The sequence below is a fragment of the Propithecus coquereli genome, unplaced genomic scaffold (assembly GCF_000956105.1).
Source record: "Propithecus coquereli isolate 6110/MARCELLA unplaced genomic scaffold, Pcoq_1.0 Scaffold553, whole genome shotgun sequence".
Taxonomy (NCBI): Eukaryota; Metazoa; Chordata; class Mammalia; order Primates; family Indriidae; genus Propithecus; species Propithecus coquereli.
The window spans coordinates 363,180-388,260 of NW_012151430.1; the positions used below are offsets into that span (position 1 = coordinate 363,180).

At 53.8% G+C, this 25,081-nt stretch overlaps 1 protein-coding gene across 7 annotated transcripts in view; it reads left to right on the forward strand.

The window, feature by feature from the left end:
- The window catches only part of P4HA2 (prolyl 4-hydroxylase, alpha polypeptide II), a 29,965-nt gene extending 8,473 nt beyond the window's left edge, over window positions 1–21,492 (forward strand). For 3 of the 7 annotated variants that reach the window (XM_012657634.1, XM_012657635.1, XM_012657637.1), the window contains exons 4-16: window positions 106–202; window positions 555–706; window positions 3,675–3,812; window positions 6,171–6,410; window positions 6,788–6,981; window positions 7,690–7,866; window positions 11,413–11,483; window positions 11,699–11,798; window positions 16,070–16,123; window positions 16,695–16,760; window positions 18,780–18,848; window positions 19,238–19,334; window positions 21,023–21,492. In XM_012657634.1, the coding sequence (XP_012513088.1) occupies window positions 106–202; window positions 555–706; window positions 3,675–3,812; window positions 6,171–6,410; window positions 6,788–6,981; window positions 7,690–7,866; window positions 11,413–11,483; window positions 11,699–11,798; window positions 16,070–16,123; window positions 16,695–16,760; window positions 18,780–18,848; window positions 19,238–19,334; window positions 21,023–21,093 (1,526 nt within the window). In that variant the 3' untranslated portion in view covers window positions 21,094–21,492. Of the gene's footprint in view, window positions 1–105; window positions 203–554; window positions 707–3,674; window positions 3,813–6,170; window positions 6,411–6,787; window positions 6,982–7,689; window positions 7,867–11,412; window positions 11,484–11,698; window positions 11,799–16,069; window positions 16,124–16,585; window positions 16,646–16,694; window positions 16,761–18,779; window positions 18,849–19,237; window positions 19,335–21,022 lie in introns of all 7 variants that reach the window. The other 4 variants (XM_012657639.1, XM_012657636.1, XM_012657638.1 and 1 more) reach the window with 3 other exon arrangements.
- The last annotated feature ends 3,589 nt before the right edge of the window (window positions 21,493–25,081 follow it).

A 25,081-nucleotide genomic window follows, 5' to 3' on the forward strand; every position in this document is an offset into this window, starting at 1 on the left:
TGCCCCTCGCCTAGGGGACTTGCTTCTGTGCCGGTGTTCTGTGTCCCCAGGGGGCTGGACGTCCCCCATCCATTTCTCGCTGGCTCTTTCTCCTCTGCCTTGCAGGGCACATGACTGACCTGATTTACGCAGAGAAGGACCTGGTGCAGTCTCTGAAGGAGTACATCCTCGTGGAGGAGGCCAAGCTCGCCAAGATTAAGAGGTATCTAGTGTCCTGAGGCCCTGCACACCCTGAGTCAGGATGCCTGTAGGAGGAAGCCCCCGCGAGGGTGACGTGGGGCTGGCCTGGAGCTGACTTCATGCCAGTCCTCCGGAGTAGCAGAGTGCATGGCTAAGGAGCCACTGCTATTTTTTTCCTATTTAAGACCTTTTTGCTTAAATTGGAGTTCCCAGCTCTTATGTAGATTAAGGGGCTAGAAGTGTCTGGGAGTTACTGTATTCATTTTTTATTTCCTCTTGATGGAAAGGGCCCTGGATCCCACCGGAGAAATTACCACTGTTCAGGTCCTGTGTAGGGTGGACACATTAGTTTCCCTTTTCCTCTGGTTCCGCAGCTGGGCCAACAAAATGGAAGCCCTGACCAGCAAGTCGGCTGCTGACCCTGAGGGCTACCTGGCCCACCCCGTGAATGCCTACAAACTGGTGAAGCGGCTGAACACAGACTGGCCTGCGCTGGAAGACCTTGTGCTGCAGGACGCGGCTGCAGGTGAGGGATGGTGAGCAGGTGCTCATGCCTGGTGGGTGTGTCTGAGCCTGTCTTGGGTCTGCGTGTTGGTGGCAGGTGCATTGTGTGAACATGGGCCCTGCTGGTCCCATGGGACTCTCCCTTCTCTGTGGGCATCTGGCAGTTGGCTGTCCTTGTCTCTTGTCGTTTTGAGGCAGGGTCTCATTCTCTTACCTGGGTAGAGTGCAGTTGCATCATCATAGCTCACGGCAACCTCAGACTCCTGGGCTCAAGCGATCCTCCTGCCTCAGCCTCCCGAGTAGCTGGGACTACAGGCACACACCACCCCACCTGGATAATTTTTATATTTTTGGTAGAGACGGGCTCTTGCTAAGGCTGGTCTTAAACTCCTGGCCTCAAGCAGTCCTACTGCCTTGGCCTCCCAAAGTGCTAGGATTACTGGTGTGAGCAACTGCTCTCTACCATCTAATTATACTGTACCAATATAGGTTTTTATAGAAAATTTGGAAAACACAAAAACAATCACATAAGAAAATTACAGTTCTTAATCCAATTGCCTGGTCATAGGCACTGTTAAATACAGTTTTTCTACATGTGCGCATAAATTTTTTAAAACATAGAACCATACATAGATGCCTGGGAGTGCAAATTCATTTGCTTCAAGGGAGAAAATGAATTAATAAAAAATGAGTCAAGCGGGTCGGGGGGTGGGAACAGGAAAACCGGGCTGCCTTGGCCTCATCTAACCTTGTTCCTGCTCACGCCTTGTACGAGCATGACCGGTCGGAGGATTTGTGACATGACCGTAAATTCCTTTCCTGGATTTCCCAGCTTCTCCACGTGCGGGTCAGTGTTCTTCCGCGAGGGGATTTTAACGGCTGGGCAGTAACTGTCATGCTGATGTACCGTCAAACTGGTCACGTCCTTGGACGGGGTGTCCTTTCTAAATTGTCAGCAGTCTTTTACATATTTATTTGAGCATACCTCTCGATTACTTTTTTTAAGATAAATTCTTAGAAGTGATGTTTAGAGATCAGAACACGAACTTGTTAAAGCTTCTAACTGTGCGTGGTGCTTTTACTGTGTTAGTACTTCCCTGTGCTCTACCACTTTCCTGTGAGCAAGAAGAGATGGTGGGTGGCCCGGACCTGCACCCTCCTGACCGCCAGCCCAGGCTCAGTCCCCTGGACTCACTGCCTATTTCTTTTTTTTTCTTTTTCTTTTTTTTTAAAGAGACAGGGTCTGGCTGTGTTGCCCAGGCTGGAGTGCAGTGCATAGGCAGAGTGCACCACAGCCTGGAACTCCTGGGCTCCAGTGATCCTCCTGCCTCAGCCTCCTGAGTGGCTGGGACTACAGGCGTGCACCACCGTGCCTGCCTGCTCACTGCCTCTTTTCCCTGAGCTGCAAGTGCTGATTAACTTCAGACTAGCTGTCTCTCTGGCTGAGACGTTTTAGCCCATGTGGCCAGACTGGATTAGGCTTGGGGGCAGGGTGGCCTCCGGGGAGGGGTTGGTGAGCTCAGTCGGGCTGGAGCTGTGCCCAGTGAGCTCACGGCCTCCAGAAACCACGGCAGCCTTTCCCAGACCCTGGCTTCCCGGCCTGCGCCTGTAGCTCAGAACAGGCTGTTCTGCCTGCGCAGCAGGAGTCTGAGCCTGGCTAGATGACCTCGCTCTCTGATCTTGTCCTCCCTCACCCCATACACCCCCCCCCCCATCAACATGTGGTTTCTTTGGAAAACCTTATAATTACCTGGAAAGAGATAGGCCCGGAGAGCAATAGGTTGTTTTTACCCCTGATTTTGAATTTTTGCTCCTAAAATGAATGGGGCATGCTGATAGTGTGGCTTTTCCTGGAGGCATGTTTTCTGTTTCCCAGGTTTTAAACTCTGTAGAATCCCTGATCATGCAGCCATGAGGAAGACAGGGTTGCAGCTTCTTGGTCCCTGGGTCTCCAGGCACAGCTAACAGTGGATGTGTGAGCCTAAGTCCTGAGAGCAGGTGGTGTGGGGACTGCTGCTCTCGGGAGGAGGCTGGGGGAGGAATGGCCTTGGAGCCCCTCCTACTCCTCAGCTCACAGGCAGAATCAAAGGCCTCGCGCCAGCAGGGGAGGGCCTGGTGCCCAGCTGGAGTCCTGGCGTTGTGGGAGTGCACGTACTACTTTACAGCCAGGCCTTGGAGTCCCAGAAAAGCCTCCTTGGAGTACTTCTGTGGTCCGGGGCTCTCCCAGGCTCCAGGTTGCCGTCTGAGTGCCGTGATTGGGAAGCTCGTGCCCTGAACTCCTTGCGGGTCTGGGTGGTGCGAGTAGCCTACAGAGCAGAACAAAGCCCGCTGTGGTCTCTCGGCACCATGCGGGGCTGGTACAGTCCCACCTTGGCGCCTGGCCTGGCCGGGTTGTCCCTCAGCTGACAGTCTGAGGGGTAAAGACAGTTCCATACACCTCCAGGACTGTCATTGTCACCTTTCTGGATGATAAGGGCCAGTGGTCAGTAGTGAGTGGGCCAGCTGGGCTCCACGAGTTGATTGCCTTTGTCCCTCAGACTCCTCAGCCTGAGATGTGGGCTGGAAGTCTGGGCTTACCTGGCAAGTAATCCAGTAATCCTGGGTCGCAGTTTCCCATGGGACTCACTTTCCACTGGGTGGCTGACAAGTCCTCCCTGAGTTCTCTCGTTTCCCTCTCAGTTACCTCTCTGTCCTCTGCTCCTTCTGTCTCCACCAGGTCTGCCTGAGTGCTTCGGAGCCAAGACTTCTAGACTCCCAAATGTTAACCCATGTGGGGGCTGTTTCTGTTACGCTGCAAATGAGCAGCACAGGCAGTAGGTACAGCGAGGAGCAAGAAAGACGTCCCCGTGGCTGGAGCCATCAGGGAGGACTTCCTGGTGGAAGGGAAAACGGCCTTTGAGGGAAGGGTCAGGGAGATGCCACCAGCCAGAGACCCCCTAGTGGAATTCTGCCCTGGATCGGGGTAACCTGTTCTCACTCTCGTTTGGAAGGTTTTGTCGCCAACTTCTCAGTGCAGCGGCAGTTCTTCCCCACGGACGAGGACGAGATGGGGGCCGCCAAGGCCCTGATGAGGCTTCAGGACACGTACAGGCTGGACCCCGACACGATTTCCAGAGGGGAGCTTCCAGGTAACTCAGCACTCCAGGCCTGGCCCGGCCAGCGTGTGCGCCTTCCGTGGCCGCACAGGCTAGAGCTACCACCCGCTCGTGGTCTTTGCCCTCAGGTGTGCCGTCACCTCTGGTGGTGACCCTGCCACGGGTCCCCAGCTGGTGCTGGTCCTCCATTCCCACGACAGCCGCCTCCTTCCACTTGCCAGCGGTCTTGGCTGAGGCCTCTCCTCCTGCGAGTCAGAGGAAGCTGAGGCTGCTGCCCAGGAGCCCCCTGCCCCTCTGCCCCCAATCTTCTTTTCGTCCCCGGCTGCTCTCTCTGGACTCCCCGCCACTGCCCTGGGTCCCCTCGGTTGCAGTCTCTGCTCCCGTCCGTGCCTCGTCTCTCGGGGCTCTCCCTCAGCTCACGCGCAGGCTCTGTTCTTGTGCGTCGTACAGATAGGCCTCCCTCAGGATTCGAGGCTCTTCTGAGTCTTGCTGCTGATCCGTGTCCTCACCCTCCCCGGCTGGGATGCCGGGTAGAGTCATCTGTGTTCCTTGCACTTCCCTGCTGCCCACCTACTCCCACACCCCCAGCGTCTGGCCTTTTCCCCACCGTTCGCTGCTTTTGCTCTCGCAGGGCCACCAGCGGCCGCTCAGCTGTTGATGCCAGTGGGTGGGTTTCAGGCCTCTGACGTGCCGATTGCCCCGTTCTTCCTGGTGTCCCCCTCTCCTGAATTCTCTGATGCTGATCTCGGCTGCTCTGTTGGCCTCTCTAGTCATTTTTTCCCCTTTCTCTCTCTAAACTGGCCCCTTTCCTGCTGCCTGCCCCAGTGTTAGTGTTTATAAGGATATATATTGAGTTTGGGGGCTCTTAGAGACCAGTAAAGCCATGGATTCATTTAGACTCCATTGGACCTTGGATGCCACCTCACCTATGGGGACGCTGGAGCAGATACAAGCAGAGGGACTCGTGGTGTAGGGAAGAAAGAGGTGCTTCGTTGTCGGATGAAGCCTGGGGCCTTGGCACTGGGAAGTCTGATGAGCCAACAGGAGGGTCTGGACCTCTCCCATTCCTGCCTTGGTCAGGTCTCGGGCCAGGCCAGGCCGTGAGGCCAGAGGGAGGAGGCAGCTCAGGGCACCGGCAAGGTCTGTCCGCTCTGTAGCTGTGAGGTCGGCTGGTGGGAGGAGGGAGCCACACCCTGGCATTGACCTTTCACACTCAGTTAACAGACGCGTGATAGTCCTGAGTGGGGGTGAGGGACAGGAGGGAGTCACCTCATGTTCTCCCTGAGCACCTTCCCCGGGTGAGCCCAGCCGTTGCTGTTACCTGAGTTAGCAGCTGTATGTGGACAACGTCCAGATCTGCGTTTCCTGCCCGGGCTTCTCCTGAGCCTCCGACAGTGCAGGCAGATGCCTGTGGGATGTTCCGCGGACTCCTCACCCCGCACGTGTCCCAAACAGAAATCCTCTTCCCCTTTTGAACTGCTGTACCGTCCTCCTCTCCCCTCACCTCAGCCAAAAGCAACTCCACCCGCCGGCTGCCCGAGTCGGGATCGTAGGCCTGCAGGTTCTACGTCTCTCACGTCTTCTGCACTTACCCGGCTCCAGCCTCACAAGCCCTTCTTTCTCGTTTGGATTATTGAAATACCGGACTGGTCTCGTGCCTGCGGCTCATCTCACAAGACCCTGCTCCGTGTGGTCTAAGCATACGTTGCTCACATGAGTTCCTGATCACAGTGCTTCCCTTCCAGGGCTAAACCCAAACTCTCGCCATGTGTGGCCTTAAGGTCCTGCACGACCCCACTTCCCCGGCCTCCTCACCCCTGCACTCGGCTTCCCCATCGCTCCCGCTCCCTCTGCAGGGACACCTTTGCCTCGCTGGCTGGGCTGCTCCCGCTCCGTTTCTCCTGTCTCTGCCCCTTCTCAGTGCTTCCTGCTCTCTGTGCCTTCTAGGTAGGTGCTTGCTGGGCTCCGGCCTCAGCCACCTCCTCCACTCTTTCCTCAAACTTCCTGTGAGTGATTATCTTTATCCATGGCTTAGCTGTCACCTAAATTCTGTTTTTTTATGTTCAGCTAATTTCTCTATCCTCTAGACTCGTACGGCGGCTGCCCAGCAGACATCTCCTCTGTGGCCCGCGGGACCGTCCCTCCTTGGGCTTCCCAGGCTCCCGCACAGCAAGGCCCCTTCTCACTGAGGAGGAGAGTCTGAGGCTGGGAGATCGGTGTGACCTGTCGGGGCAGGGCCAGTCCGTCTATGCTCACTGTACCAGGGGCCCTTGGGTGTGCGGTCTAACGCCCGTGGGCTCTGCGTGGATAATGCCCGGTCCGGCAGCCCAGCCCACTCTTCCTTGGAGAGTCTCCCCCTCACCCGGAGGCTCTTTGCCTCTCCTGCCGCAGGAACCAAGTACGAGGCGGTGCTGAGCGTGGACGACTGCTTTGGGATGGGCCGCTCGGCCTACAACGAAGGGGACTATTACCACACGGTGCTGTGGATGGAGCAGGTGCTGAAGCAGCTGGACGCTGGGGAAGAGGCCGCCACAGCCAAGTCCCAGGTGCTGGACTACCTCAGCTACGCCGTCTTCCAGCTGGGCGACCTGCACCGCGCCCTGGAGCTCACCCGCCGCCTGCTCTCCCTGGGTAAGGAGGCTCTGGGGGAGGTGAGGGGGCAGACAGCAGAGGAACTGTGTTCTTTCGGCCACCACCTGACTCCTCTCCTGGGCCGAGTCAGTTTTCCCTGTCACTTGGCCAGAGACCAAGGCCTTACTGACTTCGGGTCTGGTCCAGCTGCCAACTGGCTCCTCACGCACGTGCGTCCTGGCCTTGGCCTTTGCCCAGGTGCGGTGGCTGCTCTCAGACCTGTGCCGGGACCAGCACGCCCGGGCCAGGTGCTGCGAGAGCCAGAGCGCAGCCTGCGAGTGAGCTGCGGGGACAGAAGCCGCTTGCAGAGTAATTTCCCTAAATGACCTAACAGATGTTTGTGGTTTCCTTTTCCTTCTGTTCTTTGCTTTTTCTAGACCCAAGCCACGAACGAGCTGGAGGGAATCTGCGGTACTTTGAACGGCTGTTGGAGGAAGAAAGAGAAAAAACGCTATCAAATCAGACAGAGGCTGAGCTCGCGGCCCTGGAAGGCGTCTACGAGAGGCCCGTGGACTACCTGCCCGAGCGGGAGGTGTACGAGAGCCTGTGTCGCGGGGAGGGCGTCAAACTGGTGAGACGTGGGAGGGTCACGGTGCCTGGCTCTGGCTCTGGGCTGCGGTCTGGGGGCCGACGTTTCTGTCTGTGGGTGCTTTCTCCGCGTCTCCCCTGTTCTGTGGCATCTGCTGAGGCTGACGGGGGCTGTCTGAGGTGCAGGACGGGATGCCCCGGGAGGAGTCTCCATCCTCTCCTGACCCCGGCGTGCCCAGCGTTTCCTGAACTCACCGTGGGGAAGAAAACGGTGGCCCTGAGGGGGGTCGCAGCGTCCCGTGGAGAGCGAATCTGTGTGGCGCAGACGCGGCGCGTAGGGGCTGGCACTGGGCATCACTGGCCTTGGGGGCCACGGGGTCCCGGTGCTCCCTCCGCAGGGACAGGGGCAAGGCGGCTCCCAGCCTCTTCCACGCCCACATCTGCTTGGCCCCCGCTGGCTCCTCCACCCGGGAGAGCTGCTCCCCTGTCCCGGCCTTCAGCCTCCTGGGACCCCTGTGGAGGTCAGGGGTCACCCTCTGCCACTGTGGACGCGGCGTGATCCTGGGGGAGAAGAGAAACTGCATAGCTTGTGGGGCGTCGTTTCACGCCAGTCGAGCTGAGGGCTTTTGTGTTCTCCCGTGGCGGGTCGGGGGAGCGGCTGCTGACTGTGGGGGTGGCCTGGCATCTGCGCAGCGGACGGGGCTGAGGGTTGGGCGTGCTCCGCTCAGGCCCGCTGTCCTGTGCTCCGCAGACCCCCCGCAGGCAGAAGCGGCTCTTCTGTAGGTATCACCACGGCAACGGGGCCCCGCAGCTGCTCATCGCCCCCTTCAAGGAGGAGGACGAGTGGGACAGCCCACACATCGTCAGGTACTACGACGTCATGTCTGACGAGGAAATCGAGAGGATCAAGGAGATCGCAAAGCCCAAAGTAGGTGTCTCGTGGGTCCTCCGCGGGGCACTGAAGGGGCAGGTCCCCTTTCCCGTCCCTGGCGCCACGGGGCGGTCTGGCTGCAAACCTGGCTGGCCTTTGTCGGTGTCTACTGTGGGTCTGCTGCAGACTCGGTCTGACCCTGTGGGCTCGTGGCCCGTGGGGAGGAAAAATGGGGCACCCGGTGTGGACGGCCGCGTGCTGTGACAGAAGGTCACGCGGGAGCCGGGCAGGCCCATGGCGGGAAGTTCGCCCGGTCCGGGGACGGGTGTGGGGTGGGTCTGTGGGAGATTCGACGGGGGCTGCGGAGCTGGGTCCTGCGTGGCCCCTGGGTCGGTCTGCAAACGGCGCAGTGGCCTTGGGGGAGAACATCCGTCTTCACGGTGCTCAGCCTTCTCGTTCTGCCTTTATTCTTATCGTTTAAAGTTGTCTTATCAGCCTCGCCCGTTTCTCGTTCAGGGTTTTTCTAGGGAGTTTCTGTGTTGCAGCTTTGCTTCCTCCTCGTTGTGTTTTAACTAGTTATGTTATCGTGTTAGTTTACTCTTGTATGATAAGCTATTGATTTAAAACACATTTCATAGTAATAGCTGATGTTTACTGAGTTAGTAAGTGTGACAGGACCGGTTCTAAGTGCTTAACGTACGTTTGCTATTGTTTCTTCTAAGCGGCCATGTCACTACCTTGATTTCACCCGCGAGGAAGCTGAGACTCGCACAGGTCACAGCTCGGGGTCGGACTGACTTACTCCTTTTTTGGGCTTTAGCCACTTCTCTTGGGTTGCCTGGATAGTACCATCATCCGCAAATAAGGAAAATTTTGTTTTCTCCTCCCAGTACTTACAGTGCCTTTGTTTTTATTGTTTTATCGAACTGCCCAGACTTCTCGAGCATCTCGATAGGCATCCTTGTCTCGTTCCTGAATTTCCTGGAAGTTCCTCTGGTGTCTCATTGCTAAGTGTGCAGTTGGCTGTTGGTTTCTTATGTATGTCACGTTATAACATTATTCTTCTGTTTCTGGTTCGTAAAAGCCTTGCTCCCATCTGACATCTGTCCAAGAACTGCTTGCCGCCATGTCCTCACCCTGCTCCGTCAGTGTGACTGGGAGGGCACTTAGCTGGGTTCCCTGTTGCTCTGCTCCTGGTAGCGTTGTAGAGGCCGAGGTGGCCAGGAGGCCCAGCGCCGGGGCAGAGGCCTGAGATAGCCTCCCGTCCTGGCCCCGGACCTCGTCTTGGAGCAGCTTTGGCCTGAGGTGCTAGGACACTAGAGCTCAGAGTCAGTCGTTGGTGTCCCTGCTGTGCTGAGGGAGGGTCCGGCCAGTGTGCGGAGCCTGGGCTAGGACCCCCTTGTCCACTCCCTGGGTCCTCTCCAGAGTCCTCCAGGGAACAAAACTACTTTCCTGGTTTCCAGGTGAGGGAGCCGCGTGGTGCCAGGATTTCCTGAGAGATTTCCTACCCGCCCTTCAGTCCCAGATGCTGGGAGCATTTCTGTGCACACACGTGTGCACCCGTGTGTGTGGCGGGGGTGGGGGGAGTGTTGGTAAAACACCTTTGAACAGAAGCCAGACGTACTGGCCACGACAAGCCGACCTCTCCTTTCCGGAGCTTGTCGGGGGCACATGCTCTTCTGACTTTGAAGTAGGGCCAATGGGCTTAACTTGGCCTGTGGGGAATGCCTGGCAGCCGCCTGCGGGTCCCTGGCTTGTGTTTGGAATAGCCCCGTCTGTCCCCAGGGCAGAGCACAGCTGCCCAGAGCCTCTCTGTGGGCGCCAGGCCAGCGCTGGGGCTCAGATGCTCGGATGGGGTCTGGCTGTGGCTGCCACTGTCAGCAGAGAGGGACCGACGGGAGCTGGCGCTCAGGAAGGGTCCGCGGAGTGGGGTGAGGGAAGCCGTCTGTCCCGGGGGTGCGGCCGTCTTGCCAGAACACACAGCAGCACAGCGTCCGGTCGGCTGATCTCACCCCCTCCGCCTCCCGGCCCGTCTGCTCCCCTGCACCCCTTCTGCTGCCCCCGGCCCAGGCCATCATCGTCTCTCACCCCGACTTCTGCCGGGGCCTCCTCGCTGACTTCCCAGTTCTCGCTCCAGCCCCGCTTTAGTTGGTTCTCCCTGAGGTGTCCATGGTGGTCCTTCCCACACGCAGCGTTTGAGGGTCCCTCCCCTGCGTGAAGCCTTCGGCATTTCTCGTTGGCCACGAGGTTGGTCTGGACCCTGGCCCTGCTTGTCTCCAGCCTGCTCTCATCTCTTACTGCTTCCCATGGCCTCTGTTTTTTTTTTTTAAAGAGACGGGGTCTTGCTCTTGCTCAGGCTGGTCTCGAACCCCTGATCTCAAGCGATCCGCCCGCCTCGGCCTCCGAGAGTGCTGGGATCACAGGCGTGAGCCGCTGCCCCCAGCCCTCCCATGGCCTCTAATCCACAGCCAGGGCCACGCTCGTTTTCGTCCCGTGGCCTCTGTACTGCTGCTCTTTCTCTGCCCTGTAATGCCCCCCCACTTGGCCACCTCATGTTTACCTGCAGCCTCAGCCGGGTGGTCCCCTCCTCGAGGAAGCCATTTGCGACCCTGTTACAGGCCGAGCTCCCGTAGGACGTCGAGCTCCCCCGTGCTGCGCTGCAATCGCCAGGCTGGTTTTCTGCTTTCTCTACTGACAGAGTTGTAGAGGGAGGGTCCTGTCTCAGTCATGCAGCCGTGCCGGGCCCCTGGCAGGCACTCATCGGACATTCATTGACGTTTAGGGGAAGTGCTGTTGGCAGGAGTGTCTGGGCCTGTGGCTCCACCCACGGAGGCTGTTAGGCCAGTCGCTGCCGCAGCACGTGAGCACGTGAACCTTTGCCGTGGGCTGGCTCGGGGCAGCAGGGCCCTCCTGGGAGTGTCGCTGAGCCTGTCTGCGGAGACGGGGGCAGGTGAGGTAGGTGAGGGGGTGTGTGCACAAGCACGTATGTGGGGTGGGTGGCTTCCAGGCAGTGGTTCACGTGTTGCAACTTGTGGAATCCTCTCGGATTTGTCGTCTTGACTTTGCGAAGGTCCTGGGGAGTGAAAACTGCCTTCTGTCTTCATTTCTCGCAGCAGTGGGAGCCCAGCGTGAGGCTGTGCGGCAGAGTGTTTGAGCGGGTTTCTTGGCAGAGAAGGCCACTGAGACACAGAAGGGTGGTGGCACTTACTAAGTTGAGAGAAGTACACAAGCCTGAGGCTCAGGGATGGTGGCACAGTCTGAGTGTGGTGGCAGCAGGTGGGCTCAGGCTGTTCTCAGGTGGGGGCGGTGCTGGCCTGGCCAGGCAGGCACTTGGGCGCACGGAGCAGACTCCGCAGACCTGGGCAGGAGGAAGGGTGAGTGCCGACTGGCAGGGCAGTGGCCAGCCAGGGCCTAATGGTGGAGTGGGCAGGTGGAGGCCGCAGACTTCTGCCCTGAGCTGGTCTGCAGGGTCTGCGGCCTTGGCTGGGCACAGCTTGCAAAGCCTCTTCCCTGCCAACATGGCAGCAGATCTGGTTTCAATGCTCTCCAGAAAAGTGCTCGAGGCAAAAAAGGGTAAGTCTGTCCTCTCTTCCTGTCTTCCAGCTTGCACGAGCCACTGTTCGTGACCCCAAGACAGGTGTCCTCACTGTCGCCAGCTACAGGGTTTCCAAAAGGTATGCAAAGGTGGTGCTGGTGGTGGAGGAGGAGCTCGGTCCCACTCCAGGGCTTCCCGGGGCTGCCTGTCCCGCCTTCCGGCACCTCCTCACCCTCCTGCGGTGCTCGTGCGGTGCTCCCTGCCAGTGCCGGCCTGACTCTGGGGTGAGCGTGCAGGACGTCGTCTAGGCCTGCCCTCCCCATCGTCTTTCCTCCTCCTCTTCTTTTGGCCCAGCTCCTGGTTGGAGGAGGACGACGACCCTGTTGTGGCCCGAGTCAATCGCCGGATGCAGCACATCACCGGGCTGTCAGTAAAGACGGCGGAATTGCTGCAGGTGTGTCTCGTCCTGGGGACCCTGAGAGCCGGGAAGTGGGTATTTCTGGCTAGACGGTCTCCCGAGGTGCCTGGGAACAGGCTGGCCGGATCAGTTGCATGATTGCCTGATGCTGTGGATTTGGAGTGATCACGTGTCGGGAAACCAGAATCCATCGTGCCCACTGGCATTGAACGGTTAATGTTCAGCAGATACCAGCTGAGCATCCACTTGTGCCCAGGTGTGCTGGGAGCTGGGGACCAATGTGGCAGGCTCATTCGTGTCTTCTTGACTGCAGAAACTCAAATCCCGAATTGTTCTAGGGACACCTCTCAGAGAGCTAAAAGTGTGTCTGGATGTCATGGTTCCGTGTCACAGACAAATGTGCTTGGAGACAAGTGCTCTGTGTGATTTGTCCCGCTGAACCCGTGCCTGGGGTTGCCCCAGAAGTGGCGGCAGGGGAGTTCCCACAAGGGACTGCCCCAAACCATCCCAAGTTGGGGCCACTTGGGATTCCAGAGAAAGATCACTGAACGCCTGGGGACAGACCAAAGCATTTATTTGGGGAACTTACGGAGTGTGCCGCAGCAGTGCTCACCAGGACAGTGGGAGAAAAGTGTGCTCTGCCTACGTCTGTCTGCAGGGAGGGGTCGGGGCATGGAGATAACACGAGGGTTTAAGGAATTAGGCTCAGGGGCAGGGCTAGTTTCTTCCAGTGTTCTGGGCAACAACCTAGATACCTTTATCAGCGCCCGGGAATGTTCAAGGACCTGGTTTGGGTTCAAGCCTGCTGGAAAAAGCCTGCAGCTCTGTGATTGTTGGTCAGGACACAGAAGCACAAGGAACTGGGGCACCCAGCGCTGTGATATTGGTGTGTTGGTGGAAGTGAGAGGCCTGGGCCAGTGAGCAGGTGAAGGTGGGATGTTCCCGTCAGAGCACTCCTGTTGGACCCTGGCTTCAGAGGCGATTATGAAGAAACATGGTAGCGCCATGCTGAGAGATTCTGGGTAAAGCCCTTGATAGCGTATCCTCTTGGGTATTGAGTTCAAATCAGCACTGGCCAAGCTCCCTTCTGCACTTTGGAATTTCTGGGTTCTGTTGTCAGGTTGATGACCGGAGACACTGTCAGGGAAGTGGCACTGGTGTCTTTGTAGAGTCCCCTGGATCTCTCTGTTTGGTCGTAGTCTCTGCATATTTAAAGGTAGCAACTTCACCCTTAGGCTTGGCGTTTGAGTCTGGTCAACCGTAGATCTCACTAGGATTCGGACGGAAGATCATGTGGAAAAGATTCTCTGAACTTTTACCCCGAGCACACCCAAGCAAATGAGCACTCACCTTTTTCCCCCATAGCTGCATCAGCAGCTGGAAAACCAATTTCGTTTGCGGATGCATGATCTAGCAAAAAAAGGAAAACTAATTTTGGAGCTCATCTTTATGGATTTGTGTGAAGTCCACCGGAGTTTTCAAAACCATGCTGATTACTTTGCAAATAGTATTGTGAAAATTGTATATAATTTTTTTCAGTTCAACTCTGCATTCTGTAATTTTTAAGGAAGTTCTGCAGAGTGAGCACATCCAGAGGACTTCTGCCACATCTCCCGCTCGCTCGTGTGTAGGAGAGCACCAGCCTCTCAGGGATGACAGGGCCTAGACACATCCCTGTTGGCATTATCCTGACTCATATCTTCTTGGAGCAGGGTTTCTGTTGCTTTTTTTTTTTTTTAAAAAAAAAAAGACATCTGCCACTGCTTCCTCCACATCAGAGCTGGTGTTCCGGCTCCCTCGGCCCCGATCAAGGCCAGCGGTCTAGGTGGTCTCGAACCCTGGAGCAAGGGGCCGAGCAGGCAGCCCTGGCTAGCCTCCTAGCGCACTCTCTCCGCCCCGTCTCACACTCAGCCGAGGAAGACAGCAGCTTCTTGCAGCTCAGCTGACTGGAGTGTGAAAGCCACACCGCTCGTGGAGGGGCTCCCGTAGCCGGGGCTTTTCTGGAAGATCCAGACCACAGCTGCCACGTGGCCGAGATGCCATTTTTGTTTGCATTTTTCTTCTAGGGACTGTCGTGGCATTTCCTCTGCCAGACCGCAGTGTTGAAAGCTTTGATCCTTCATGATCTAGGGAGCAGGAACCTGGGTTTCAGCATCTGTCCCTGAGTGCTCACTCCGCATAGACACTCGCAGTGTGACAGATGTGTAGGCACCAGCAGCAGCTCTCACTCCAGCGTCCCTTTGGAAATGCTCGTGGCTTCTGGAACGGAGCTGGTTCTTCTGCCTGTCAACACGCTTTCAGCTGTAGTTGGTATGTTTGCTGTAGACCACTCAGAAGAAAAGCACAGTCTAGGCTTTCTGGTGAATTGGACGGAGGCCTGTCTGATAGAGGAAGAGATGCTTCACCTGTAGATTCTGTAACACTGAAGACTTCTGGCTCAGTGATGTCTCAGGCTCACCAGAAAAGTGATTTCTAATCTAGTTTTTTGGTTGGTTGGTTTGGTTGTTTTTTTTGCCTTCACTCTGGCTTTAGTGTCATGAAAACCTATGTCTTTCAAATGACTGAATCTTGTAACAAGTCTAAAGATCGAAGTGAACACCTTTTGGAAGGACTCAGTTTGACGTACGGTTGCTTGTTGCTAAAGCTGTGGGTCTGGGGACGTCGGTATGCCTGGATAGTGAATCCTGCTGCGGCAAATCCAGATGTGACTGTGACTTTGTATTTAGCACTTACTCGGAGACAGTATTAAAGAGTGTCCGTACAGTGGCTTCTGCACCGTGACCAAATACAATTCTCACAACTGTTAAAAGCTGAGCCAGCTACAGCAGTGTGACTTCCTTCACTCCCTGGGATCTGCCAGTTTAAACCCTCCATCCCGCAGGTGGAAGTATCAGAAAGTGCAGTCATACTTTGCAGCTCCAGCAACCAGCAGCGATCAGATTTTTCTGCGTGCTTTGGTTTAGTAGTCACAGTCTTGTTTAAAATTGTAAGTTCTCGACTAGAATGGATCCAAAGAAAAGTCGTATCTGTAAAAGCATTTGTCACAGCACTTTGTCAACTGCTCTAGCCGTTGGTGCCCCTGCTTAGACAAACCTCCAGCCTCAGGGCCACCTGTGCACCCAGGCCCTGCGCTGTTGACGGGATTTCCAGGTATTTTTGGTGCAGGAATCTTAAAGTCTGAAGCAGTGGGTGACAGCATGTTTTCATCCACTGATTCTTCATATCAAAGTTTTTATTTTTGTAGACGCTGAAAATCACACTGCCCAAGTTTTGGACTTCATTGGATTTGGAAAATACTCCAAACTTGTGCTCCAGCAGGAGAATTTCCTCTCTTGTGACATCCACCCTCCCTTTCTCTCCCTTATTTCTGTAGGTCTCTATTGCCAATTTTTTAGCATTTCTCACCTGTTAGAATTGCCAAAAAGAATATATAAAAAATATAAACTTTCTGAGAACTAATGGCTAAGCCTGGAAGTTTCTGTGGTTTCAGTAAGAAACAAGAGCCTGTTGTTCCCAGGTGGACATTGGTGGCGACGTGTGATCATCCAACTTCCACATCAGATTCCGCGCCTCGTCTTGAGCCTCGTGTCTCATTCCATCTACCGAAGTTAAAGTAGTCGTCGTGATTTAGGACTTGACATTGTGCAGGCAGTCTTTTCACAAAGGCATTTGTAGTTTGTAATCCAGCGAATGACACCCGGTAGCTGCTGTAGCTGCGGTGGCTCAGGTCTCACTGCAGGTCCAGGCTCACGCTGGGGTGCTCACGTTAGTGCAGAGATTCTCAGCCACCCACGTCCTGCTGCTTCCTTGGATGCAGGAGTGCCCCACGCAGGCAGAGGGGCCAGTAGCACTGCCAGGTGTTGGTAGCTCCATAACTCGTGCTAAAAAACTCACCCGGTTTTGAGTATGTCATAGACTCTCGTCTGGATTACCGTATTATTGCTGTCTCCCACAGAGGGCGCAGGTGAGGGCCTGCCAGGGGAAGGGCTGGGTCCCTCTGCTGCCATCTAAGTGAGTGTCGGTGACGGGCCAGAGCCTCCTGCAGGGACCGTCTGCAGTTCGCCCGTCCTGTTCTCTTAGGAGAACTTCGTTTGTGCCGCAGCCCGACTTGTGCTCACAGCTGCAGACACGTCTGGGAACGTTGGCTGTGCCTGTGCTGGGAGGGCGTGGTCATCCTCCAACTCGGAGAGGCCGCCCCCGGGAGTTCTGGTTGTTGTCAGGCCTGGGAGGTGGTTTCCCTGGAGAGCTGGGCCGCCGCAGGGCTGGGCACGCTGCTGACAAGGTCCGACGCTGTTATTTCCCACCAGGTTGCTAATTACGGAATGGGAGGACAGTACGAGCCACACTTTGACTTCTCCAGGGTAAGGGGTGAATCGTGGGTACTTTCAAAGGGCCCTGAGAAGGCTGGAGCTTCTGGAGCACTCCAGCCTCAGTATCAGCAATTCCCTCACCCCCTCCCCACGCCCGTCCCCCAGTCCTGCGCCGACTCCGGCTCGCCAGGGGGGACTCCTGCCCACAAAGCCCAAGCTTGGAACCCAGGGCCTGCGAAGCCCAGCGGAGCTTGACTCTCCCCCTGCCCTGACCCTGTCCTTCTTTGCCCTGATTCTCAAGCAGAGGGCCTCACCGGGTCTCTGTGAAAATTGTCCTGCTCCCCTTTCCTCTTCCCTGCCACCCCCAGGCCCCGGCCAGAGTTCCCTCCGGCAGCCCGGACGCAGGCTGGTTTATGGAACGCCCTTACTACCTGCCCCGACCCTTTGGCCCTGGTCCGGGGGTGGCGGGTGAAGTTGGTTGCAGACTTGGGTGAGAGTTGTTGTCTGTTGCAGCGACCTTTTGACAGCGGCCTGAAAACGGAGGGGAATAGGTTAGCGACGTTTCTAAACTACGTAAGTATTGGGTCCGGGCCCGCCTGTTCACTCTCGCTTAATTTTATAGAACCATGAGCGAGATGCTTTCAAGCGTTTAGGGACGGGGAATCGTGTGGCCACATTCTTAAACTACGTGAGTATGATGTGTGCTGTTGGGCCCTGGGGACCCGGGTCCAGGGGGCTTAGATCCCACCCCCGTCAGGGCTGGTGCCCACCAGCTGCTGGGTGAGGGCCAGGTTCCCAGGTTCTTCTGGCCCCGGCACACGTCCTGGCTGGAGAAGAGTGAGTTGGCGTCTGTTTCCTTTCCTGGGGTCCCCACACCCCACCAGGACTTCCCTGGCTCTGTTGTTTTTTGGCCAATTTTAAAAATTGTGGTGAAATACACATAACATAAAATTTACCATCTTAACCATTTTTAAGTGTACAGTTTAGTGGCATAAATACATTCAGGATGGGCAAGCATCACCGACACCCACTTCCATCACTTTTCGTCTTGCAGAACTGAAACTCTCTCCTCACTGACCAGCAATCCCAGATCCCCTCCCCCAGCCCTTGGCAACCACCCTCCTGCTTTCTGTCTCCATGGCTTTGATTCCTCACATCACGCACACTCACGGGTAGGATCACGGAGCACTTGCCTTTCCGTGGCTGGCACGCACGTCCTCAGGTTCCATCCATGCGGCGGCGCTTTCTGGCTCCTTTCGGATGAGCCTGGACTTTGGGGATGGGCACCTGGAGGGTTCCCTCCTTGGCAGCAGAGCAAGGAGCTGGTCTTGGCTCCCTCGTCTGTGAGCGCTGCCTTCGTTTGCCTCGAGGCTTGGTGGCCGCGTCCTGCCTGCTGCCTCTGCTCCGTCCGTGGGCCGCTGGGTTTACCTTTCGCACGAGGAGCAGCTTCCTCCCCCTCTGCCGAGAGAGCAGCTCCAAAGAGGCACAGGCCGTCAAGCAACGGAGAGGCAGAGCCACGTCCGTTTTTCCGTTTAAGTTTCCGTTGTGGGCTGTCGTGCGCTGTGGACATCCTGGTGAGCAGGACGTGTGCTGTCTCTCTGTGGTGCTTGGAGTCTACCATGGGAGACTGACTTTAAACAGGACAGAGGATTATTTAGTTGTCATGGAGACAGGTGCTAGAAGAAGTAGCCCAGGCTTGGAGTTCAGAGGCGGTCTCCCTTGGGAAGCAGCGTTTCAGTGGAGACTTGAAGACTGAGCGGAAAGTAGCTGGTGGACCGCAGTTTCTGGCAGAGGAGAGAGCGTGTAGTCTGTAAGAGACGAGGAGCTTGGTGTGTTGGAGAAATAGGAAAAGGCTGGTGTGTCTGCAGGTCGAGGCTGGTGACACTGACGGGGACTGGGGTTCAGGACGAGAGTCCGGGTTTGCTCCCCAGGGCTGTGGGAAGCCATCAGAGGATTTTTAAAAAAATGTATTTACCGTATGTCTGTTGAGTACCCTTCAGTCCGTCTGGTATGTGTCCTGTGGAAATATTTTTTAGCTCCAATTTTTATTGCATTATGGACAAAAAGTGTGAAGTGAGAGAGCTGGATGGGAGCGGAGCGGTGCTGTGGGCATGGGGCGCCGCATGACTGAGCCCTGCCGCTGCGGAATGTGTTCCGTTTCGTTTAAGGCCTCACCATGGGAGGAAGCGGAGCCCCGGAGCCCCCCCCCCCCCGCCCACGCAGGTGGCCCCTGGGAGGGTGGCTGTCCCGGGAAGGGGAGGGTCTGACTAGAGGGACAGCTACCAGGGCCAGAGACACAGCCCTAACCAGGGCCACATGCGGCGCCAGGAGCAGTCAGGAGCCGCGGGTCCGGGCCGTTCGCTGGGCACAGTGGCTTAGGGAAGGCCCAGGCTGGGGGGACTCCAGGGGTGGGGGTCACAGGCATTTTCTGGGCACAGATTCAGGTTGTTCCAGTCCAAGGACGGCCCGGATGTGGGTCTCCTGCAGGCTTCAGCTCCTGAGTGCCCACGATGTGGGGGCTGTCCCAGTGAACCAAGCAGGTGTGGGAAGAGCCTTTCTTTACTGAGGGGCCAGACCTGGAGCAGAGCCTCCAGGCAGCGTCACCCGTGCGCACAGGAGGGTGACCTGTACGCCTGGTCACGTCCTTTGTGGCTCAGTTGCTCAGAGCCTTGGGAGAAGGGCCAAGCTCTATGTCTTATGTTCCCAGATGAGCGATGTAGAAGCTGGGGGTGCCACCGTCTTCCCTGATCTGGGGGCTGCAATTTGGCCCAAGAAGGTAAGTTCCGATTCGTGTGGGTCAGAGATTGAAGCAGGTCTCAGCCTTATCCACGTCCCCAGTCCTGTTCCCCGACCTGCTTGACTGTCGCCGTCATGTGCCTTAGCCCCTTCCCACCCGGGCTCTGACTTTGTGGTCCCAGCTTCTAGCTGGGGAGAAGGGATGGGGAGGGAAGCCCTTCCTGGGCAGGTGGGTTTCCAGTCATCCATCCCACCGTGAAAGGCAGGTGCTTTCTGGGGACCCTCTCTTGCTGGAGTCCCAGAGCCCTGTGGCCCTGTATGTGGGGAAGTGAGGGTGACTCTGCTCAGGGTGGGGGTTCTGTAGTACTGGGGTCAGGTCCCAAGCACTAGTCTCCAAGAACGTGCTCTGACAGTCTGTCTCTTTCCCAGGGTACAGCTGTCTTCTGGTACAACCTCCTGCGGAGTGGGGAAGGCGACTACCGGACAAGACACGCCGCCTGCCCTGTGCTTGTGGGCTGCAAGTGGGGTAAGTGGCTCAGGGGCTGACATGGGCCTGGGTGGCCTCAGCCTGGGCTTTGATAGTTGGCTTTAGACTCTGAGCTGGGAGAGGACAGCTGCCAAATTTGCACAAAGCCAAGACCGTCTCCCTTCTGAGGTTTTTCCCTCCTAAGGGGTAGCGTAGCTGTCCATTCAGCTGGTTACGTGACAAGACAGCTGGTTGGGAACACTCAGATGCCCTGAGGAAGAGCAGCTGTACAAGCACCGCAGGTCCAGGGTGGCTCAGAGCGGTGGGCTCTGGCGAGGGTTCTGAGGGGCAGGGGGAGCTGCAAGCAGGGAGGGAAGGAATGTCCCAGGCGGTCGAGGCCTACGTAGAACGAGGCACGGGCTGATGCCAGCATCGTGGGTGTGATAGCTGGCTGTCCTTGTCACTTAAAGACGGGGAGGCTGGTGGCACAGGGAGATGAGGCTGGGACCAAACCACAGAGGCTGAAGCTCGAGTCTCATCCTGGGGGCAGCTTGGTGAACCATGGAGAGTCCTGAGCCGGGAGGTGACTGCCAAGAGACGAGCGTGCAGCCCTCTAGGAGCGCGTTGGGGATACATAGCTCTAGGTTCACAGAAAATTAAGCAAATGAAAAAGAAAACGAGGCAGTTGCCAACTTCAGGGAAAAAACGTTGTACAAGAAAGAAAAGGTAAATAGAACCTACTAGATGGCTCAGGGGTAACACGTGGCATAATAATGTAAACCCTGACTGTTAATTTAACCCAAACTTGTGACTTAACTATATTGGGAAGATGGGAGGGGATAAGTATGTATTTTCGGGGTAGAATAAAAGAATTCCAAAGTTGGAAGTCAAGAAATAGAACTGTGAGCATGTCATCTAGAAAAATGAGGTTAACCATCAGAAGGAACAGCTGAGCTGAATGTTCTCTGGGAATAGGGACTGGTGGTGGGAAGATTTAGACGATTGCTATTTATCATTATCAGCCTTGTAGACATCTGATTTTTTCAATGAAGTGTGTATGTTTCTGTAAGTTAAATTATATTTTAAAAAGCTGCATGACTTCAGTAGTGCATTGGAATACATTTTTTATTCATTATGGGAGAGTGTGTTTGATGAGTGGGATCATGGTTCCTGTGTGTTTGAGGACATGGCCTTAGGGGACAGACAGTGCTGGCACCAGCTCTGCTGCTCTCGTGCCCGCAGCACCTGAGGTTGACGTCCAAGCCCTGCGCAGTGCCGACCGCGTCCTCACACCTGCCTCTCGTTCCCACCTGCCGCCTCCCAGCAATGCCAGGCTTCTCGAGACCCTTGACACACGCTAGGTGCTTCCTGCCTTGACTTTCCCATCCTGTCCCACTTCCTGGTACCCTGTTGGTGAGGGACCATCTGGTGTGTCCGTCTCCTTCCCAGGATAACTTCTGTTCAGCTTTATATCCTCGCCCTGGGATTCCCTCTTCCCTCACGTGGTTAGATGCTCCATTCCCATGGCAACCGGCACACAGGTATCTCGTGTCACTGGCAGAATTTTGTACAATAATCTGTTTACACATGCATCCTTCTCACCAGATTCATGAGCAGCTTGAGGCCTGAGACCGTGTCTTACCCTTGTCTGATTCCCAGGGCACGACCTGGGGTCCCATGAAAGAGTCATTCATTTTGGCTGCCGAACTGACCAATGAGATGCTAACGTACTTGCTTTCTGTTCACAGTCTCCAACAAGTGGTTCCACGAACGAGGACAGGAGTTCCTGAGACCTTGTGGATCAACGGAAGTTGACTGACGTCCCTTTCTGTCCTTCCCCTTCCTGGCCCCACCGCCCACGTCCTTGTCAAGTTCAGCGTGACAGACACCTTTGTATGTTCCAGTTCTCAGGCGTGTCTTCGGAGGAGTCGGTGTTTGGAGCGGAGGGGGCTGTACCGGGGCAGGTCCTGCGTGAGCAGGGTCCCAGCCCCTCCGGTCAGCCTGTGCCACCCCTGGCCCGGAGGCTGGGGTCTGAGCGGCCGCAGCGGAGCGGGGCTGTGCTGCACCTGGCCAGGTGCCTTTGTACCTCAGATGTTTAGGTGTGAGATGTTCCCGTGAACCAAAGTGCTGATGCCTTGTTTACATGTTTGTTTTTACGGCATTTCTATTAATTGTGGCTTTAACCAAAAAATAAAATGTCCCTGCCAGAAGCCTTAAAGAGCCTTATTTGGCGTATTTTTTAAGACTGGGAGTTTTTACCAAATTCATCATTTCCTGTGCATTGCCTCTGTGTAGGCAGAGTCTGGATAGTGAATGCTTTAGTGGCAAAACTCTAGCCTTGGATTCTAGACGTGGTTTCAACACTTGTGTCTCTTCCAGGCTTCACTTTTCTGGAAAGTGGGGAAAACAGTCTCTCCTTGTCTCCCAGGGAACAGAGAGAGCATGTACGATGGTGATGCTGCTGTACTTGGTAATGCTGTTTATAATCTGAGATATGCTCACAGAATTGTTCGTGATACATAGATGCACACTTTAAAGGATACGGAGGTGAGCAGGAACACCTGTGCCATCACCGCCCAGGTCAGACAAGAGAACGTTTTCAAATCAATACCTCAGGAGCCCCTGTGAGGCCCTCCGGTATCACGTCTCCTTCCCGGCCCCCAGCACTTGGGAGGTGACCGTCGTCTAGTGATCTACGGCGGGCGTTCTTTGCTCTTCTTTGTAGTTTCACCACCTGTGATTAAATCCCTAAATAAGTTGTTCTCTTTTCCCTGATTTTGAACTTTTTTTTTTTTTTTAGACAGAGTCTCACTCTTTTGCCCCAGCTAGAGTGCCGTGGCGTCAGCCTAGCTCACAGCAACCTCAAATTCCTGGGCTCAAGCAATCCTTCTGCCTCAGCCTCCCAAGTAGCTGGGACTACAGGCATGTGCCACCATGCCTGGCTAATTTTTTCTATATATTTTTAGTTGTCTGATCAATTTCTTTCTGTTTTTAGTAGAGACGGGGTCTCGTTCTTGCTCAGGCTCACAGCAACCTTAAATTCCTGAGTTCAAACAATCCACCCGCCTCGGCCTCCCAGAGTGCTAGGATTACAGGCGTGAGCCACCATGCCCGGCCTGAACTTTTTACTAATGCAATCAGAGTATGTGTTTTTGGGTGTGCGACTTCTTTTGTTCAACATTATTTTTAAGATTTATCCGTGTCGTTGCTGCGTAGCTGTCGTTTAATTTTTATAGTTCGTTCAGTTTTGTTGTATACAGTACGACTGTACAAGAATTCTGCCAGTATACTGTTGATAGACGTTGGAGTTGGCGTCAGTCTTTGTATGTTTTGAACAATGCTGTGATAAACATTCTTATACACGATGCCTGGTACACACGACACATATTTCTGCGGGATCTGTATCTAGGAGTGGAAATGTGGAATCTTAGTAGGTGAGTCTTTCGCTTTATCATTTAATGTATTTCAGAGTGGCTGTACATGTTCTTACCAGGAGTAAATGAAAGTTCTTGTTACCCTCACCTCCAATATCTGGTATTATACTTTTGCATTTCAGCAAAATACGTGTGTCTCCCCGACCCCCTGATTTATATGCTGAAATCCTAATCCCACTGTGACGGTATTAGGATGTGGGGGCTTTTGTAGGTGATTAGGTCATGAGGATGCAGTCCTCATAAATGGGATGACTGCCCTTATGAAAGAGACCCAGAGACTCTCTGGCCCTCTTCCTGCCGGGTGAACACACAGCAAGAAGATACCTGTCTGTGAACCGGGAGGTGAGCTCTCACCAGACATCGATCTGCCAGCACCTTGATTTCGGACTTCCCAGTCTCCAGAACCGTGAGAATAAATGTTTTTGTTAACTCACTATATGGTATTTTGTTATAGCAGCTCTTCCTGAGCACGTGTATAATGTTATCTATTTTAACGTTATTGATGATGTCGAACACCTTTTTATATGTTCATTAGTTACTAGGTTTTTTCTTCAAGTCTTTCTCACTGATTATTAGGAATTTTTAATATATTATGGGCACAAGCTCTTTATTGGTTATATGTTTTGCAAATGTATTCTGTTTTGTGGTTTGTCTTTTCACTCTTAGTTTTCATAAATAAGTTCTTAATTTTTATGTAAAATTTATCAAGCTTTTTCTTTTTTATTTATGCTTCTTATGTCTTATTTAAGAAATCCTTCTACACTTCAAGATCATGAAGACATTTCCTGTGTTCTCTTCTGAAAACTATATAGTCTTTGTCTTTTAGTTTTATCTTTGTATATGGTATGAATTGTAAGGGTCTACTTTTAATTTTTTTGCATATTTTATTAGGATAAGATAAGCTTTGCCACAGGAATAACCTCTAAATCTCAGGGGCTTATTATACAGCACTGTCTCGTATTTAAAAAAACCTCCGGGTCTAGGGCAGCGGCAGCCTGCTGGCATCTCGTTTCCCTCTAGTGGCTTCCGTTGACAGAACCTCACAGGAAGCCGCCGGTGCGGGAATCTGGGAAATGTAGTCTGTGGAGTTGCAGCTCCGGCGTAACGGAGTAAACTGAAAGGAACTGAGAAACAGCAGAAATATGACTGGCACCCTAGGTGGCTTGTTTGTGGTTTTCTTTTTCCTGTTTGAGATTTTTTTGGGCTTCTTGAATCTGTACAATGGTATCTTTAATCAGTTTTAGAAAATTTTAAAACCATTTTCTTTTTCAGTATTGTCTGTGTTACTTTTGGAACTCTGACTAAATGTAAGTTAGATCATAGCATGCTGTCCCTGTCTCCTAACCTGTCTTTCACATTTTTTATATCTGTGCTGTATTTTCGTATAAATACATAGCTGTCTTCCAATAATCTGGATGTTAGAACTTTTCACTGTGTTCCATCTATCTCCTACTCTCTCTTTTGTGTCTCTCATGCTTTTTTCCCCTTATGATTCAGTCTAAATATTTTGTCGATCTGTCTTGCAATTCATTTTATCTCTTCCACTGCTAAACCCATCTATCAAACTCTTAATTTCATTTGTTATATTTTTCAGTTCTAAAATATCCATTCATCTCTTTTTAAAGGATTTTAATTCTCTGAGGAATTTATCTTTTGTTTTCTCTATTTTTCTTGGACTAATAAATCAGTTACTTGAAAGTTCTTCTCTGATAACTCCATGATTTAGATTTTCTACAGCTCTCTTTCTATTGTCTTTTACCCCCAGCCCCCTTGCTTTCTGGTCGTTTGGTCCACTCTGCTGGCGTGCCTGGTAATTTTTTGTTAAATGCTGAACATTGTGTATGACAGATTGTAGAGGCTCTGGATGATGATAACCTTCTACACAAAGGGCTTGACCCTTTCCCCTACTGGGCAGAGTGGGGGATTATCTTAATCCAGTCAGGGCCTAAGCTGATTTAATTAAGCTGAGTTGCAAAATAAGAAAAAAATCAAATGACAAAATACAATATCCTGAAATAGAAAGCAACCTGGTGCAAATAGATTATTAATACACATTTTTATGCAATTTATCTGTGTGGGATGATATTTTGAACTAAGTGGAAAAAGTTAGATTTTACAATAACAAATGACTATATACAAAGCTGCATGCTTAATAAAAGGCCTATCTCTTTGCTTATATCAAATGAGAGAAAGTAACTCTAAGTACGTTTGATTAATGTAACACTTTAGCAAAAGATATGAATATACTTGAAAATCAGAAATGTACAAATCACTGAATGGGTGTATCAATTATTGTGGGAAAAGTGTTTATCAAATAATAATTAAAGAGATTATAGGTGTCCTAGAGATGGAAATATGAAAATCAAATGAAGT